At 41.1% G+C, this 14,583-nt stretch overlaps 1 protein-coding gene across 2 annotated transcripts in view; it reads right to left on the minus strand.

Moving 5' to 3' along the window:
* Positions 1-14,583, minus strand: part of USP34 (ubiquitin specific peptidase 34) — a 109,276-nt gene that overhangs the window by 59,815 nt on the left and 34,878 nt on the right. For both annotated transcript variants that reach the window (XM_083732932.1, XM_083732933.1), the window contains 12 exons: positions 14,467-14,528; positions 12,455-12,536; positions 12,273-12,365; positions 11,410-11,535; positions 10,835-10,964; positions 8,992-9,027; positions 7,842-7,972; positions 6,529-7,154; positions 5,539-5,753; positions 3,320-3,435; positions 3,111-3,238; positions 867-956 (listed from right to left, as the gene is read on the minus strand). In XM_083732932.1, coding sequence (XP_083589058.1) covers positions 867-956; positions 3,111-3,238; positions 3,320-3,435; positions 5,539-5,753; positions 6,529-7,154; positions 7,842-7,972; positions 8,992-9,027; positions 10,835-10,964; positions 11,410-11,535; positions 12,273-12,365; positions 12,455-12,536; positions 14,467-14,528 — 1,835 coding nt within the window. The remainder of the gene's footprint in view (positions 1-866; positions 957-3,110; positions 3,239-3,319; positions 3,436-5,538; positions 5,754-6,528; positions 7,155-7,841; positions 7,973-8,991; positions 9,028-10,834; positions 10,965-11,409; positions 11,536-12,272; positions 12,366-12,454; positions 12,537-14,466; positions 14,529-14,583) is intronic.

Genomic DNA, 14,583 nt, shown 5'->3' on the forward strand with positions numbered 1-14,583 from the left:
GTAACATTCTGGAATTAATTGTATAAATCATAAGCACTCCATATCAAAGAAATAGTAATAAACGTAAGAGAATAATTACATTTGAAATCAGCTTTAATCTTTATTATTATAATTGCTTTGGGACATATTATCATGATCTAGTTTAAAGCAGGAATTGTGAATGAAACTTAGCAGCAGATATTGTGAACCTGCCCCTTTAAATATTTGTCAAATGCAATAAAAATATTTGTACAAACAACTTTTAAGAATGCAACAAATTTAGCCAAGTAGAAACTTGCTCCTATTACTGCAGGCAACATAATGTGCTCCTAGCAAACCATTTATGTCAGCATATAACATATGCTAAGGCCTTAAGCTGCCTTCTGACGTTACCTTCGCGATATGGGGAAGTGCTGTAACATAGTTCTTTCATGTGGTGCAAAAATAACGTCAGAAGACCCAGTTCATGTGGGAGAAATCCATTATACAAGTCTTCTCCATGCAAAGTTATCGAGTTGAGCTTCTATGATTACCTTTCTAATGTGTGAAGGAGCCTCGCAGCACTGACTCCATACTATGAGGATCAGAAGAGCCACTGTCAAACTATGGAGACTAAAGCCAGAAATGGGTAGCCTCTCTTTTTGGGGGGGGCGGAAGAGAATCAAAAGAGACCAAGATTCCATTTAACACCAAACAGGAAGGGATGGCCTTGGGCAAGGAAATGTTAAAACTATAAACTGCCCTGAAATTTCAAGGAAGGGTGGGATTAATAATCTATGCTCTGCATTTGACAAACTAAAGGTAGCTATGGAGGATCCAGTATCAGACCAGTAATCCCTCAATGATCGACCACCCTCTTCTGTACTGACAGGACATGTTGTACTTACATGGTTATCCAATGCGTGTCATAACTGCTTCCAAATTGTTGAAAGGTACCAAATAATTTTGGGAGAAGACGAAGAGAAACTACCACTGATCTGAGGAAATAGATAAATGGTGACTAAGGTATAGAGGAACATCACAGGATAAATGTTCTCCGAGATTTATAGCCCTTAAATTAAAATGTATCACGTAGCCACATTTAGAGAAAAAGATGCCTTTGTATGGGAGGAAAGGAAGAAGTAATCTGTAACTTTGGAACTGCCCTTCTAAATTAATGAAGAACTAACTATGAATGAGGCGTACGTTATTCAGAAGTGCAAGTACAGAGACCTGGTGTGGGAGAAGATTTGAACTGGGAGGGCTCTTTCAATTAGTGACACACCAAAAAGGGTTACTTACTTTCCTTTCCTTTCTATCCCAACCTTTCTTCCTTTTTGCAACCTTTAAAAAGGTAAAGGGACCCCTGACCATTAGGTCCAGTTGTGACCGACTCTGGGGTTGCGGCCCTCATCTAGCATTATTGGCCAAGGGACATAGGCGCCGACTCCATGGGGCCTGAGGGGGCCCGAGCCCCCTCAAAAATTCGTTTGGGGGGGCTCTGCCCCCCCAATAATTTAAGAAAATTATTAGTTATATTATGCTTTGTAAAATCACAAAATTATGTTGGTATTTTTTATTTTCCTTGTTTGACGATAGTTACCTTTTAAAATACATTCAGTAATGAGTTAAAACAAAGCCACTCCCGATCTAGAGAGGGGGTGGGGTTGCGGGCTCTCGATCCATCAACAATCTCGCGGGGCTGGCGTCAGCCCCGCGAGAAGCGGGGATTCCCCCTAGCTCATTAATATTCACCGCCCACGGCGGCAGCCAATCGGCTGCCGCAAAGGGCGGGCCCTCACAGGTTCACTTAAGGTCGGGGCAGCCCGGGGCTCGCCCCTTTTGTTCCCCCAGCAGCAGCGGTTTGGAGGTCTTGGGCCCCCCCAATATTTTTTATAAGTCGGCGCCCCTGCCAAGGGAGCCAGCGTACAGCTTCCGGGTCATGTGGCCAGAATAACTAGCCACTTCTGGCGAACCAGTGCAGCGCACGGAAACACTGTTTACCTTCCCGCTGGAGCGGTACCTATTTATCTACTTGCACTTTGGCGTGCTTTTGAACTGCTAGGTTGGCAGGAGCAGGGACCTAGCAACGGGAGGTCACCCTGTCATGGGGATTGGAACCACCAACCTTCTGACTGGCAAGCCCTAGGCTCTGTGGTTTAGACCACAGCGCCACCCGCATCCCTCAAACCTTTAGCTTACACAGCGCTATTCTTGTTCCCCCTCTCAAAACAGCATCTTCCTTGATGCTGAGTGTTTTGGGGAGATGAGAGAGTAAATCTGTGATTTCTACATTTTGATTTGTAGTTTGTCTTAAGCAAGCTTGTCGGAGACTTATACTCCGTCTGGGACAAGCCTTACAGAACTTATAGAAGTTTAATTTACTTAGGATTTTATTTAATTCTATTTTTGCTTTTCCCCTAATCTCAGTGGATTCCAATGGGAACAAGCAGGCCTCACTGCAGCAAGTCTGAAAGATATGGACCTTTTGGCAGCATTCTCATGGCTTTTGCTCAAGTTAGCTGGACTGGAGCAAGTTGTGAGACAACAGTGCTCATCTGACTACCAGCCTGCCACATTGCTGTTGCTAACTGGGAGGTGGGGCAGAACAAATGCCATGCTCCTGTCAGTGCATTTCCACTGCGCTGACCTCATCCCACCACAGTAAGCAGGCACAGATGTGAAGGATGGATGATCAGGTGAGTACCACCACCTCATGTGGTCCACAATGGAGGGTGGGAGTTAGAACTGCTTTCATATATATTTTCTTCACTTGCAGTTTCTTGTTATAAGCAGTTAATAATGCAAATATATTTATCTGGTAGCTTCACGATACCTGTTTCATCTACCATGCTGTAATCCCCTTTTAATATAACTTAGTAAATTTTAGATCGTGCTTTTGTTGTTTCAAATGAAAGTTTACAATTTTTACCATTTGTTAGTTATTTTAAATCAAGTTTAAATTCACTTTTTTTTTGGTGTGGTTCTGGCTCTTTGGTCACTATCCATATGCTCATAGCAGCAAATTAATACAGACTGAACTGAGAATCCATTTTTCAAATATGATTTCAGATAAAGCAGCTTTTAGAGATTTGACGGACAAAGAAACGGATCGGTAGTAAGACACTGATGCGCCACTCAAGCTCATTTACCTGTTATTTGCTAAATTTTCTAGGCAGCCTTCAATGAACCTCATTCGAATCTGTCTATCAGTAAACCAACATACTAAGGAACACAGAAGCTTCTCTGCTTCATTTATTAAACCTTCAGATAGATGAATCTAGAGCAAGTAAGAGAAAAGTTATTGACAATTATTATTACATTTTCTCTGTCAAATATTCTTGTGTGATATTTAACTTACTGCATCTTCATCCTGGACCAGATCCCACAAAAGGGTATTTCCCTTCTTACAAACATTATCCAAGTTAATATCTGTCACTGCGTTGCTGTTGTACTGGTGTTTATGAACTGCTGGCCCTGAGCAAAAGACAGGTGTTGTTAAAAATATGGAATGTGTATCCTGATTTGAATGGACTTTGTCCATCAACAGCAGTTAATAACGGCTAAAGACACAAACCTACAAATGGTTGGAACAAATACACTTGGGAAAACTAAGCCAGGGGAGGATACAGGGAGACCCAATACAAACACATGCAAAGTCAGAACTATTTATTAGAATACAGTGAGGAAGCAGAAGATTTCTCAACCCTTTAAAATAAAGGCCTTTCGTCATGTATTACCATCCACTATGGTGTGAAAGCCATACGAAACTTAGCATTCAAACTCAAATTTTCATTGAAAAGTATTACAATTGCAAATGTCTGTGTTTGCTTGTAAAGTTATTTAATTAGGATGTGAAACTGCTTCACAAGTAAAAACCTGTTGCAAAAAAAGAGAGCTATTATGATAATGCAATTAAAGACAACTGTCCCAATTCAGGGTCTGTATTTACAGTACTGAGATAAACAAAGAATTGTGTTTGCTGTCTCCCTGTTCACTTCAATAAAGGGAACATTTCTGCACGTACGTCCCTGTGTGCTCTTCAATGAGGCATCTTGGAATTAAATGTTGCTGCAGGTCAGTGGTACAGAATCTGTTTTGTATTCGGAAGATCTCACATTCAATTCCTGGAACCTCCACTTGGAGAGGATCCTGCCTGAAACCCTGAACTAGATGGACCAATGAATCTTCCTATGTGCACACAAGACCCAGTGTCCCCATGCCTGTAATCCAGCCCACAATTGCTTGTCTATATCCGTGGGACATCACAAGTGTACCCGTAGGTTGAATGCAGCATCCATCATAAATATAGACCTTCTGCAAGATGCAGGACTTACACATGACAGAACACATCTATTTAGCTCAGGATCAGATATCATGTCTACAGCAAATTGGAAGGAAGCGGCACAGGAATCTTTTTACTTGATACAGCCTTGACCTTGAAGGGCAGGTTCTTAATCTTTTTCTATGGGTCTCAACCAGAATAAGCAAACTCCTGCAGACCTCTTAACTCAGACAAAGAAATTCAAACTCAAACACAGAAAAACATCTGACTGATTCTGAGGCCTTAAGCCTGATCCTACGCCCAACCTTTGATATCAGCTGCCCCCAAGGATTTTGTGCCACAAAAGCTGCAGTGGTGCCGTTTTCTAAGCAGGTAATTCAGTTACGCCTATTTTCTTTTACCAAATCTTAATTGTTCTCATGCTACACTCTTGCTCTTGTAATGCACAGCCCTTGAGCTGTCGCGTTAAAAAGGGATCACCTGCCTTTTCCTTTCTAAAAGGTTCTAGAAATGAAATTCCCTTCTATAAGGGTGCTGCTGAAACAAAATAAATGAGTCAGGAAGAATCCACAGAACATCACTGACTGGGGACAATAAGACAGTTTGTGAATGTAGCCAAATTACTCCATAAGCAGAAGGCCAAGGATCAGCCAATCTTCCTGCAGGCCCAATGCTGTATTATCTGCCTTTATAAAGCAATCTAGCAACTCACATTCTCTTTACACTTCTCTCCATTATTCTACTCCTAGGTATGTTGATGACAGCAATAATGGCCAAGGCAAGCTGCCTTTCTTCACTTGCTCTCTCTTTTACCCTCCAGAGATTAATTTTGATATAAATGCTATTTAAGCATCCAGGGGAACGGATCACCAAATTGCCACTTTTTAGTGCTCCTGAGGCCTGGACACACGCCAATGGAACAAGCGAAAGCTTTCCCCAACATGCAGAAGAGGCTTTACCAGTCGAAGATTCTGTACATTAGGCTGTTTTTAAAGGAGCAGGGTCAGAAAAAGAGATTGAGAACCTAGACCTCTAGTATCAGCCTTCCTCAACCTAGTGCCCTCTCTATGTTTTGGACCACAATTCCTATCAGCCCCATCCAACAGGGCCCATAATAGGGCACGAAGGTGAGAGCTGTATTTGCTCATGATTTGATTTAAATAAATAGAAAGGTCACTAACTCCTATCAGCTTATCTCTACCACAGGCATGGTACTTGGGTTCTGCTTTGCTTCCTTTTAAGTAGCTAGACCACTGAAACAAAATGTGACTGCTCTTTCCTTTGCTACATCTTACCTTGGCTGAGATGCTCATGATAAATGGAAGCAAGATTAGGAAGGTGCTGCTGAAGGTGAGATGTCAGTTCAGCATGCGAGTTAATCTGTACCAGTTCTTCTTCGCAACCAGATTCCTCACCATCAAAATCTGCCATATTTTTTTCCGATTTTGCACTGACTTGGGAACTGCTACAACTGACATCATCAGCACTTAACATGTCATCGACCATGTGTCTGTAAGATACAGGCAAGAATAAGCCAGTTTATTGCTTTCAGTCCATGAAGACCCAGTAGACTACGGAAAAGCAGCACTTGCATGTATGCAAAGAGAAAATATCATCATTGAATATAATTCTGAATATACCCCCCTTCACCTTACGGTTTAAACAATAAAAACAATTTAATAAGTATGCAGTTACAAAAAGTGCTACCACAAAAAATAGGGTGGTTCCTGAAAATAAACATCTCAGGTGAACAGCATTCAGAGAAAACAATATAATGAAGTTGCCAAGCAAACCTCTGTGAGGAGTTACACAACTTATGGGCTGCCACAGAGAATGCCTTATTGCAGGCTCCACCACCCTGAGCTTCTGAAGGCAGTGAAATTACTAAGAAGGCGCTCTGATTATCTTAACAGCCAAGAGGGTATGTAGGGTAGGAGCCGGTCTTAATATTAAAATGTATCTGCTCAGCTTTAGTTACATTCTTTTAAATGGTTGGTAACTAGGACTGCGTGCATTCTGCTTGACTGTACACGAATGGCAGAATGCTTTAGCTAGTGCAGCCTGGTCAAAATTTGGGGGAAAGGTGGGAGAGTTCTTAACTGGACTTGGTGCAATTGGTCAGGGAAACTTCAGGCCCCAATTCAGCTCCTTGTACCTCTTTCCAAGATAACTAAACGCAGCAAAGATGATGCAAGGAAAGCAATAGGCATGCAAATGTGATTATGTTCCAGAATGTGTGTGTGTGTGTGTGTGTGTGTGTGTGTGTGTGTGTGTAAGTAACTTACCCTTCATGATGGTGGTGATGATGGTGGTGGTGGTGCTGGTGGTGGTGGTGCTGTGGCCCAATAAACTGCCGGCAGTTAAATAACTCATTTCCGATGGCTTCCCCAAGGAAGTCCCCGGTATGCGTTATACAAGAATCTTGAGAGCCTTGGGATATATGAGTTGTGCCGATTTCCCCGGCCGTGTCATGCTCTGGGTCCTCCCCGTGTGAACAGGGATCAAGCATTCGAATTCTATTATCCACCGCGGGCACTGAGTCAGTATTAAAAACATGGTCATTTCCAGTTCCGTTGCTGACACCACCCCTTTCTGCTGCTCCCTGGGAGTCTCCCAAGCAAATGCCTGATTGGGATTCCATTTTCCGGCTCCGCAGCTCTGCATTCCGGCCATTTTTCTGGGAGCTGTGACCTCTGTCCTCCTCCTCCTCCTCTTCATCTTCCTTCAGAGCTTCGATGTCGGCAATGTCTTCCGACTGCACCTCGCTGCCTGGGCTCCCTGCAGATTGACTCGCGTGGCTGGAGTTGGCTTCGTTGCTGGATCCATCGCTGTGCCCGCTACTGCTACCTGGCCCACTGCTGCCATCTTCGCCACTGTTTGCCGTTTCATCAGAACTCCCCTGCATCGACTCCTTTAATTTTTTTTTTTTTTAAGGATACAAAATCACCAAGCATTTATTTTCTAAAATTACTGTTCTGCACCTCCAATGTCAACAGGTATTCCCAGGGTGGGGAACAACAACCCATTATGCTGAGCAGGGGACAGAGGAGGTCTGATAGCCATCTTCAAACATTTCAAGGGCTGTCACATAGGAGATGGAGCAAGTTTGTTTTTTCCCTGCTCTGGAAGGTAGGACTTGAACCAATGGCTTCAAACTCCAAGATAGGAGATTTTTGACTCAACATCAAGAAGAACTCTCTAGAACAGTGTTTCCCAACCTTGGGCCTCCAGATGTTTTTGGCCTACAACTCCCATCATCCCTAGCTAGCAAGACCAGTGGTCAGGGATGATGGGAATTGTAGTTCAAAAACAGCTGGAGGCCCAAGGTTGGGAAACACTGCTCTAGATGATAAAAGCTGTCTGACAATGGAAAAGAGTCCCTCAGAAGGTGAGTTACCTGCATTGTAGGGGGTTGGACTAAATGACCCTAGGGGATAATCTGGTCAGAGGGGACATGATGGCAAACAGGGAGAACCACCATGGTACTTCTTTTCTAAAAGAAGGGTGGAATATTATTATTATTAACAACAACCACAACCACCTTTCATACTGACAGATTCTTTGATAACTATCAGAGAAAAACAGTTATTTCTTTTACCTCTGTATCTGAAAGCCGCTGCTGGACATGTTTATTTCTGCTGATCAGCTGCTCCTCCATTTCAATATCACTCCCTCCACTCTGGTGCGTATCACTGTTGTCACTGCTTTGAGGACTTGCTGCAGGTGACCCTATTGTGGAAAGAGCTTTTCAAGTTACTCCATGTAATGGAAAAGCAAATGCTTTAAATCAAGTGTTTCCCAATCAGGAATCCACGTAACCCACTGAGAGGATCTGTGGCACCATTCACGTAACAAAAATTACCAGAGAGAACAGGGAGTTGACTTTTGAAAAACACGGGGTCTACAGTTCTTAGCTAATTGGGATCATTGCTTTAAAGAATTTTAACACAGGATTGAGATGCTTGCTCAAACTCTCCTGTCAACACCAAAATAAATTACAATAAGGGGGTTCTGCTGCTGTTCTTGCTTTGCCTTTCTACACCCAACTTTATTCGCCTGACTTGGCTGAAGCCACGTCTGACACCGAGTTAACTGTCAACTCACTGCTGCGAAATGACTATGAACTCTTGAGATGGGAGAACAAAAAATATTCTAAATCCTCACAATTATCATCAGTTATTTTTTTATTGATTTATTGCAATTTTATCTCACTTTTTCTCCAAGGAGCTTAACGTAATATCTTTTTCAGTTGATGGGGGAAGCAATATTCAGTGAACTCTCCCACAGCCCACCCTCCGGTCTCATAAATCTGCAATGGATGGTTCCCCCAACCCTCCAGGGCAGATGGGGGGGCACAGTTGGCGACAGGGAATCATTGCAAAAGTGCTTCCATCTCTGTTATGTAGACAGAAGTTTTACCATCAGATGAGCGATACCATTGGAATCAACCCAAAGTGAGTGAATGTGTATAATTCAGATTGCCATCTGCCACAAAGTTTAACTTTCTTTCAGCCTGTGCCAAATAAAACATCTATTAACTACCTTTCTGCAAGGTGCTTTACAATTAAAAATATTAGAATCAAACAAACACTATAAAACATTCTCAAGCCATTTCAGCTGATAGCACTGAACATGGGGCTGCTGACATCTGAAGAAAACAGGAGGTGATACAAAGCTCCCTGATCTAGAGAATAATCATGACTCCCAAATTGTATTTGATTTCAAAGTGCCTTTCTGCAATAACTTACATGGTGAAGGAGCAGCTCTTCGGAGCTCTTCTTCCTCTGAAGAGGAGACAAAAAGGGGAAGAACATTCCAAGTTATGAATGAGTTAACATTCCAAGTTATTGTGAGTTAACATCATACAATATACAGTCTATAACCGGTGTGGCTAACCCGTGAGCCTCAGGAAGTTGTAGGACTCCAACTCCCACAATCTCAAGAGTGAATGGAATTGTAGTCCAACAATATCTGCAGTGAACACAGATTAGTCATCCCTGGTCTATACTAATATAGAAACCCACCCAGATGGGCGGGGTATAAATAATAAAATTATTATTATATAGGTAGTGACTGAAATACCTACTTGTTCTATACAGTATGTTCCTATTGTTATTTGGGGTTATTTATGAGCCTTTTGAAATAATATCATGATGTTTATTAACTTTCGCTAAAATCAATACAGCCCCTTTCATTAGAAGGAACTGGGCTTTCCTACTTTACACAACTGATATCACAGAAATTGGGGAAAGCCATCTTCCTAAATCACTCAAAACAAGAAACTATGGTTTCCTGCTTCGGAACAAGCCAGGGTATTAAAACTATGGCTCAAAGCTGGTTTATCAACCTGGATCGTTCCAAGGTTGCTAACCTTAGCTTGATAGTTCAGGCTAAGTAAGAAAACACAGTATAGTGAATCAGAGGCTTTAAGAAACCAACAAGCAGGATGTAGGTGAGATAGTACTCTTCGCATTTGTGCTCCAAAGCAACTGGTACTGAGGCATTCAATACTGGAAGGTAGTACAAAGCCATCCTGAATAGTCATTATAATTTTGATCACTGTAGCCTTTTCAATTTGATATACAGTGGTACCTCGGGTTACAGACGCTTCAGGTTACATACACTTCAGGTTACAGACTCTGCTAACCCAGAAATAGTACCTCAGGTTAAGAACTTTGCATCAGGATGAGAACAGAAATCACGCAGCAGCAGCAGGTGGCCCCATTAGAAAGTGGTGCTTCAGGTTAAGAACAGTTTCAGGTTAAGTATGGACCTCCAGAACAAATTAAGTACGTAACCAGAGGTACCACTGTAATTGTTACAATTATATTTTACCCGGAAAAAAGAACACTCTGCTTCAACTGTCACTTTACCTGGAACTGAAGAAGGTGACAGGACACTATGTCCCAATCCATAGGCGAAAGGAATAAGAGGTACCACCTGTCTATGCAAGCAAGTGCACTAGCAAAGGAAGATCAGCCTGGCCTGAAGTGGATACAAACGCCTGCTTACAGCTTACCAATTCCTTCTGGCCTTGAAGAAATGAGCATCCTCATCTACTACTATCTCCCTCCACGCCCCATCCCTTGTGTGTCTTGTCTTTTTAGTTTGTAATCCCTGAAGGCAAGGCCTATTGGTATGAGCCACTTTGGGAGACAACAATTTTCTGAAAAGTGGGATAAAAAATATATAGGGCAATATCCATCATTAGTCATACTCAGAATAGGCCCACCAAAACCAACAAATTTAAATCCATTGATTTCAGCAGGTCTGTTTTGAGTATGACTTAGTTGGACATCACCCAATTACTAACTGCACCTGTTTCTATAAGGAAAGAGGCTAACTGTAGGGAAAAAATTCATTGCCTATAAAGAAGAAAAAAAACATAATTAATATGCTTCTTGGATGCCTTTCAAGTGAGTATGTATAAGGCATGAGCGGGGGGGGGGGGGGAATTACATATAAAAATACCTAAATAAATTGTCTTCAAAATCAAAAACAAAACCATTAGCAATCTCTTTGTAATAAGATCAGGAGTAAGATTTCAAGTTGGTAACAATACATTAAACCAAAGAAGAAATAAACACTCACCTTTCTTATTACCCATTGGTAGGTTTGTACTGAGTAATGATGCAAATGAGCTCTGTTTTGATAGCTGAGCCTTAGCTGCTAGTGCATTATTCCACAGTGCTTTAATGAGCATGGATGCCAAATACAAGGTCTGTAAATCAAAGCAGAAACTGTACTCCCAACAGAAAACAGAACTTGTTTCTCATTATATTCAATACATGACAAAAAAGATACTTCGCAAACAAAATGGAGCTCTATATCAAACTATGTTTTATTTTGTACTATAACTGGAAAATCCAAACTCTTATACTGTAATAGGGCTAAAAGTAGTCTTCTCTAACAAGAAGCATGGTGGGGGAGAAGAATAATGGAATTGTACAGCTGGAAGTGACACCAAAGGTCATCCAGACCAACCTCTTGCAATGCAGAATCAAAGAATATAAACCATAGTCCATATAAGAAACAAAATACTAGGGCTTTCATCTTGTAACAGCATTCATGTGTAGATTTTTTTCCACTTCAACAGGACACATGCAAGAGAACTTCCTAGTGAACCAAGGCAGAAAAGAGACTCCTTCAAAATGCTTTGTTTTTACCTGTTCAGTATGTGCACTTGGATGGAGTGTTGAAACTAAATTAAGAAGATGCCTAAGTGGAACAGGATCCAAATTCTTGATCAAGGAGGGAAACAAATCGTGTATATAGCGACTACAATGCTTCAACTTCAAAAAGAAACACAAAGAGAAGAGATAAATTCAGAGAAACTGAAACACATTTTTGTAGAATCCCCCCCCCCCCAGATTTCATTATTGTGGCAATTTCCCTCTTATAAAATGTTCTGCGTATGAAAGGTAGTAAAGATAAAACTAGTGTCGTAGTAACAAAAAGGGTGTAAAATGGTAGCTGGATATGCATCTAAGAATTCAGCGTAACTTCAACGCTTTTTCGTGTGTCTTTAATCAAAGGGAACAAAGTCTAAACCAAGATAATTTAGCATTAGGATAAAAAGAGTGATGAAAATCTGTCTGGACCTTTATATTTCCATAGTATAGGGGGAGAAAGCAGGATATCACTTTTACAAGGAACTGTTAGTATTTGGACATTACACTTGTCTGCACAATTGTTGCGTAAAGAAGACAAAATCCTTAAATTAAAGGAATATAAAACTGGTGTGATAGCATGCTGGCCACACTGCCGGCTAAGTAACCATGAGTTATTTTTTTAAAAAAATGGCACCAAGACAGCTGCCCAGGAAGGTAGAGAATCAGAAAGGAGCATTTGAAAATGTTTAGGCCCACCAACTCTGCCGCCTAAGCAGTTTGCTTTGTATGGCACAGCTCTATAAAAAAGTAAGAATAGTTCTGTTCTTTTTAGATAGTTATTTAAGAACAAAATTTAAGCTCCATGAACTTTAGCCAACACATTAGTGGCCTTGTTTCTTGCTTAAGTCTAGACATACCTGTGCTGCAGCCCAAATGCAATCTATGTGCTGTGTACTAAGCCGGCCTTCAGCAGCGAGAAAATTAAGAATCACTTGGCACTGCTTAATGATCTGGAGGGGAAACAAGGGGAAAACATATAAAACATTAAAAACATAGCCTCATGGTTAACAAAGAAAATCATACTTCACTTTAAACCTACCTCAATATGCAAATTTGGTCCAAAAATATGTTCTACCACATTGTTGTTGATCAGCCAGTCTGCAAGCTCTTTAGCAATGGACCTAAATAAAATGGGGAAACCATAAGCAAGGGACTTCATGCGCTCGTATTATGCTCAGTCTCCTAAATAAAAGGCCATTGTTCTTTCCTTACAGATTTACAACCAAGGATTACTTTCCAAATTCAAGGAATTTTTCTGAACAAAGTGGAAATGGCTGGCATGCGTATAGCTACAAATTCACTTAAACTAAACCTGTGGCAGAAGATAAATAAGGAAAAAAACACGCTGTTTCATTAGAAATGCCTTTCTGGAGGCCAGTGCAAATTAAATAATTAATCCACTGAAATGAAGTAATTTTATTTCTAAGCAAACATGCTCTCCATCAGGCTATTAGCCAATTACTTTTGTGCTTTAATTAATGCCCTCTACATGCGGCTGCTCTGAAGAAACTTCAGAAACTTCATATGGCCCAAAGAGCTGCAACCAGACTGTTGACCAGGGCTGGTTATCATACTGGAACTATACAACTCCCTTGGCTAGAACAGCTCTGCTGGCCTCTTTGGCTCAGTTGCAGGCTATCTGAAAGATCATTATTTTCTCATAGGAACCTGCCCTGGCACTGAGATCTCTGGGGAGTCCCTGATCTCAGGCCCAGCACCCTTAAAGGAATGCTTGATGGGGACATAGGAGAGGGACTTCTCGATGGCTGCTTTAAGACTTTGGAACTCTCTTCTTAGAGATGTTAGACTGGCTCCCTCCTTGTTGTCCTTCTGCTGGCAGGCAAATACCTTTTTATTCCAAAGGCCTTTAGAAACTGATCGGAAAGGACTAATACTGGGATGTTTTTGTTGTTATCTGTATTTTTAATAGATCTTTTAAATATGTTTTGATTCTATTAGTGTTTAATTACTTTTTAACTATTATCTTTTCTCTGTTTTAAGCTTTTTATCTGTGTTTTTGTAAGCTGCCTTGAGCCCTGGTGTGGGAAAAAGGCTAGATATAAATATTATTATTATTAAATGCTACTGAATTCTGCAAGTCATAAACTACAAAAGATAATGGAAATCTGCTAACCCTGTGCTTCTCTTGCATTTATTAATGTTACCATCGTTCTGACATTTATTATCTTTTTTTTTTACATCAACTTTCCCATCTATTTCCAAAAGATAAGTGTATAAGCAAAACAATTTTTCTGCTATACTCCAATTATTGTATGTGTCTCCAATACAGGCCCCTAACTCTGATTCTCTTTCTATAGGGGACAGGTAGGCACAATATTTATCTTTTTATCACTATTAGGTCAATTGTTGGTTGATTCTCAATGAATCACCAGTTTCCTTTATCTCCCCTGGATAGGGCAAACTAGGACCTCCAGCAGCTACTCTCCATGCTACAACCATTTGCCCACAATGTGCAAGCACCAAGGAAATTTTTCTGGATGTCATGAGAGAGTCTTCTCGTTCTATGCCAAGAATAGCAATGAGAGTTAAACTTAGACTTGTGCTGCTATTTTTGATTTATCATTATCTTTCCTCTACTACTGCGACATTTCACAAAACCAGAAGGGGATAGGCATTCAAGTGGATTTCTCACACATTACTGTGAGACATTGTGTGTTATCTGGGATTAGCTGTCGGCTCTCATCCTAACCTCTGGCGGGCATTTGTTTATTTCACAAAAGCAACAAACCAAAACACAAGGCTGGCAGCTAGAATGGCAACATTTTTCAAAAATGCTAATTTAAGTGGTGGGTGGTGCCCAGCCACTAGAAAGCCAGAAACTCTTTTCCTATGAATTTGCAGCTATGCTCGCAGTGAAAACGTTGGACAGCATCTGCCACATCGCCCAGTCCCACCCAGTGCCTACAGTTTGGATGCAACGTGGATATCTGGGCTTCTGACACGTCACAAATTGACATGGGGAGGTGTAGAAGTGAATGTCCAGTGGTCAGAACGCATGTATTTAAATGAAAGGTACTCAAAAAAACTCACGTTTCTGTGTCTGAAACCAATGATTCATTATTACACACATCGTTGAAGGTGTGAAGTTGATTCTAAAGTTGGAATAATAAGGGAGAAGAAATAAAGTTTAGCTTTATAAACTCAAAA

The sequence above is a fragment of the Podarcis gaigeae genome, assembly GCF_964106915.1.
Source record: "Podarcis gaigeae genome assembly, chromosome: 3".
NCBI classification, from domain to species: domain Eukaryota; kingdom Metazoa; phylum Chordata; class Lepidosauria; order Squamata; family Lacertidae; genus Podarcis; species Podarcis gaigeae.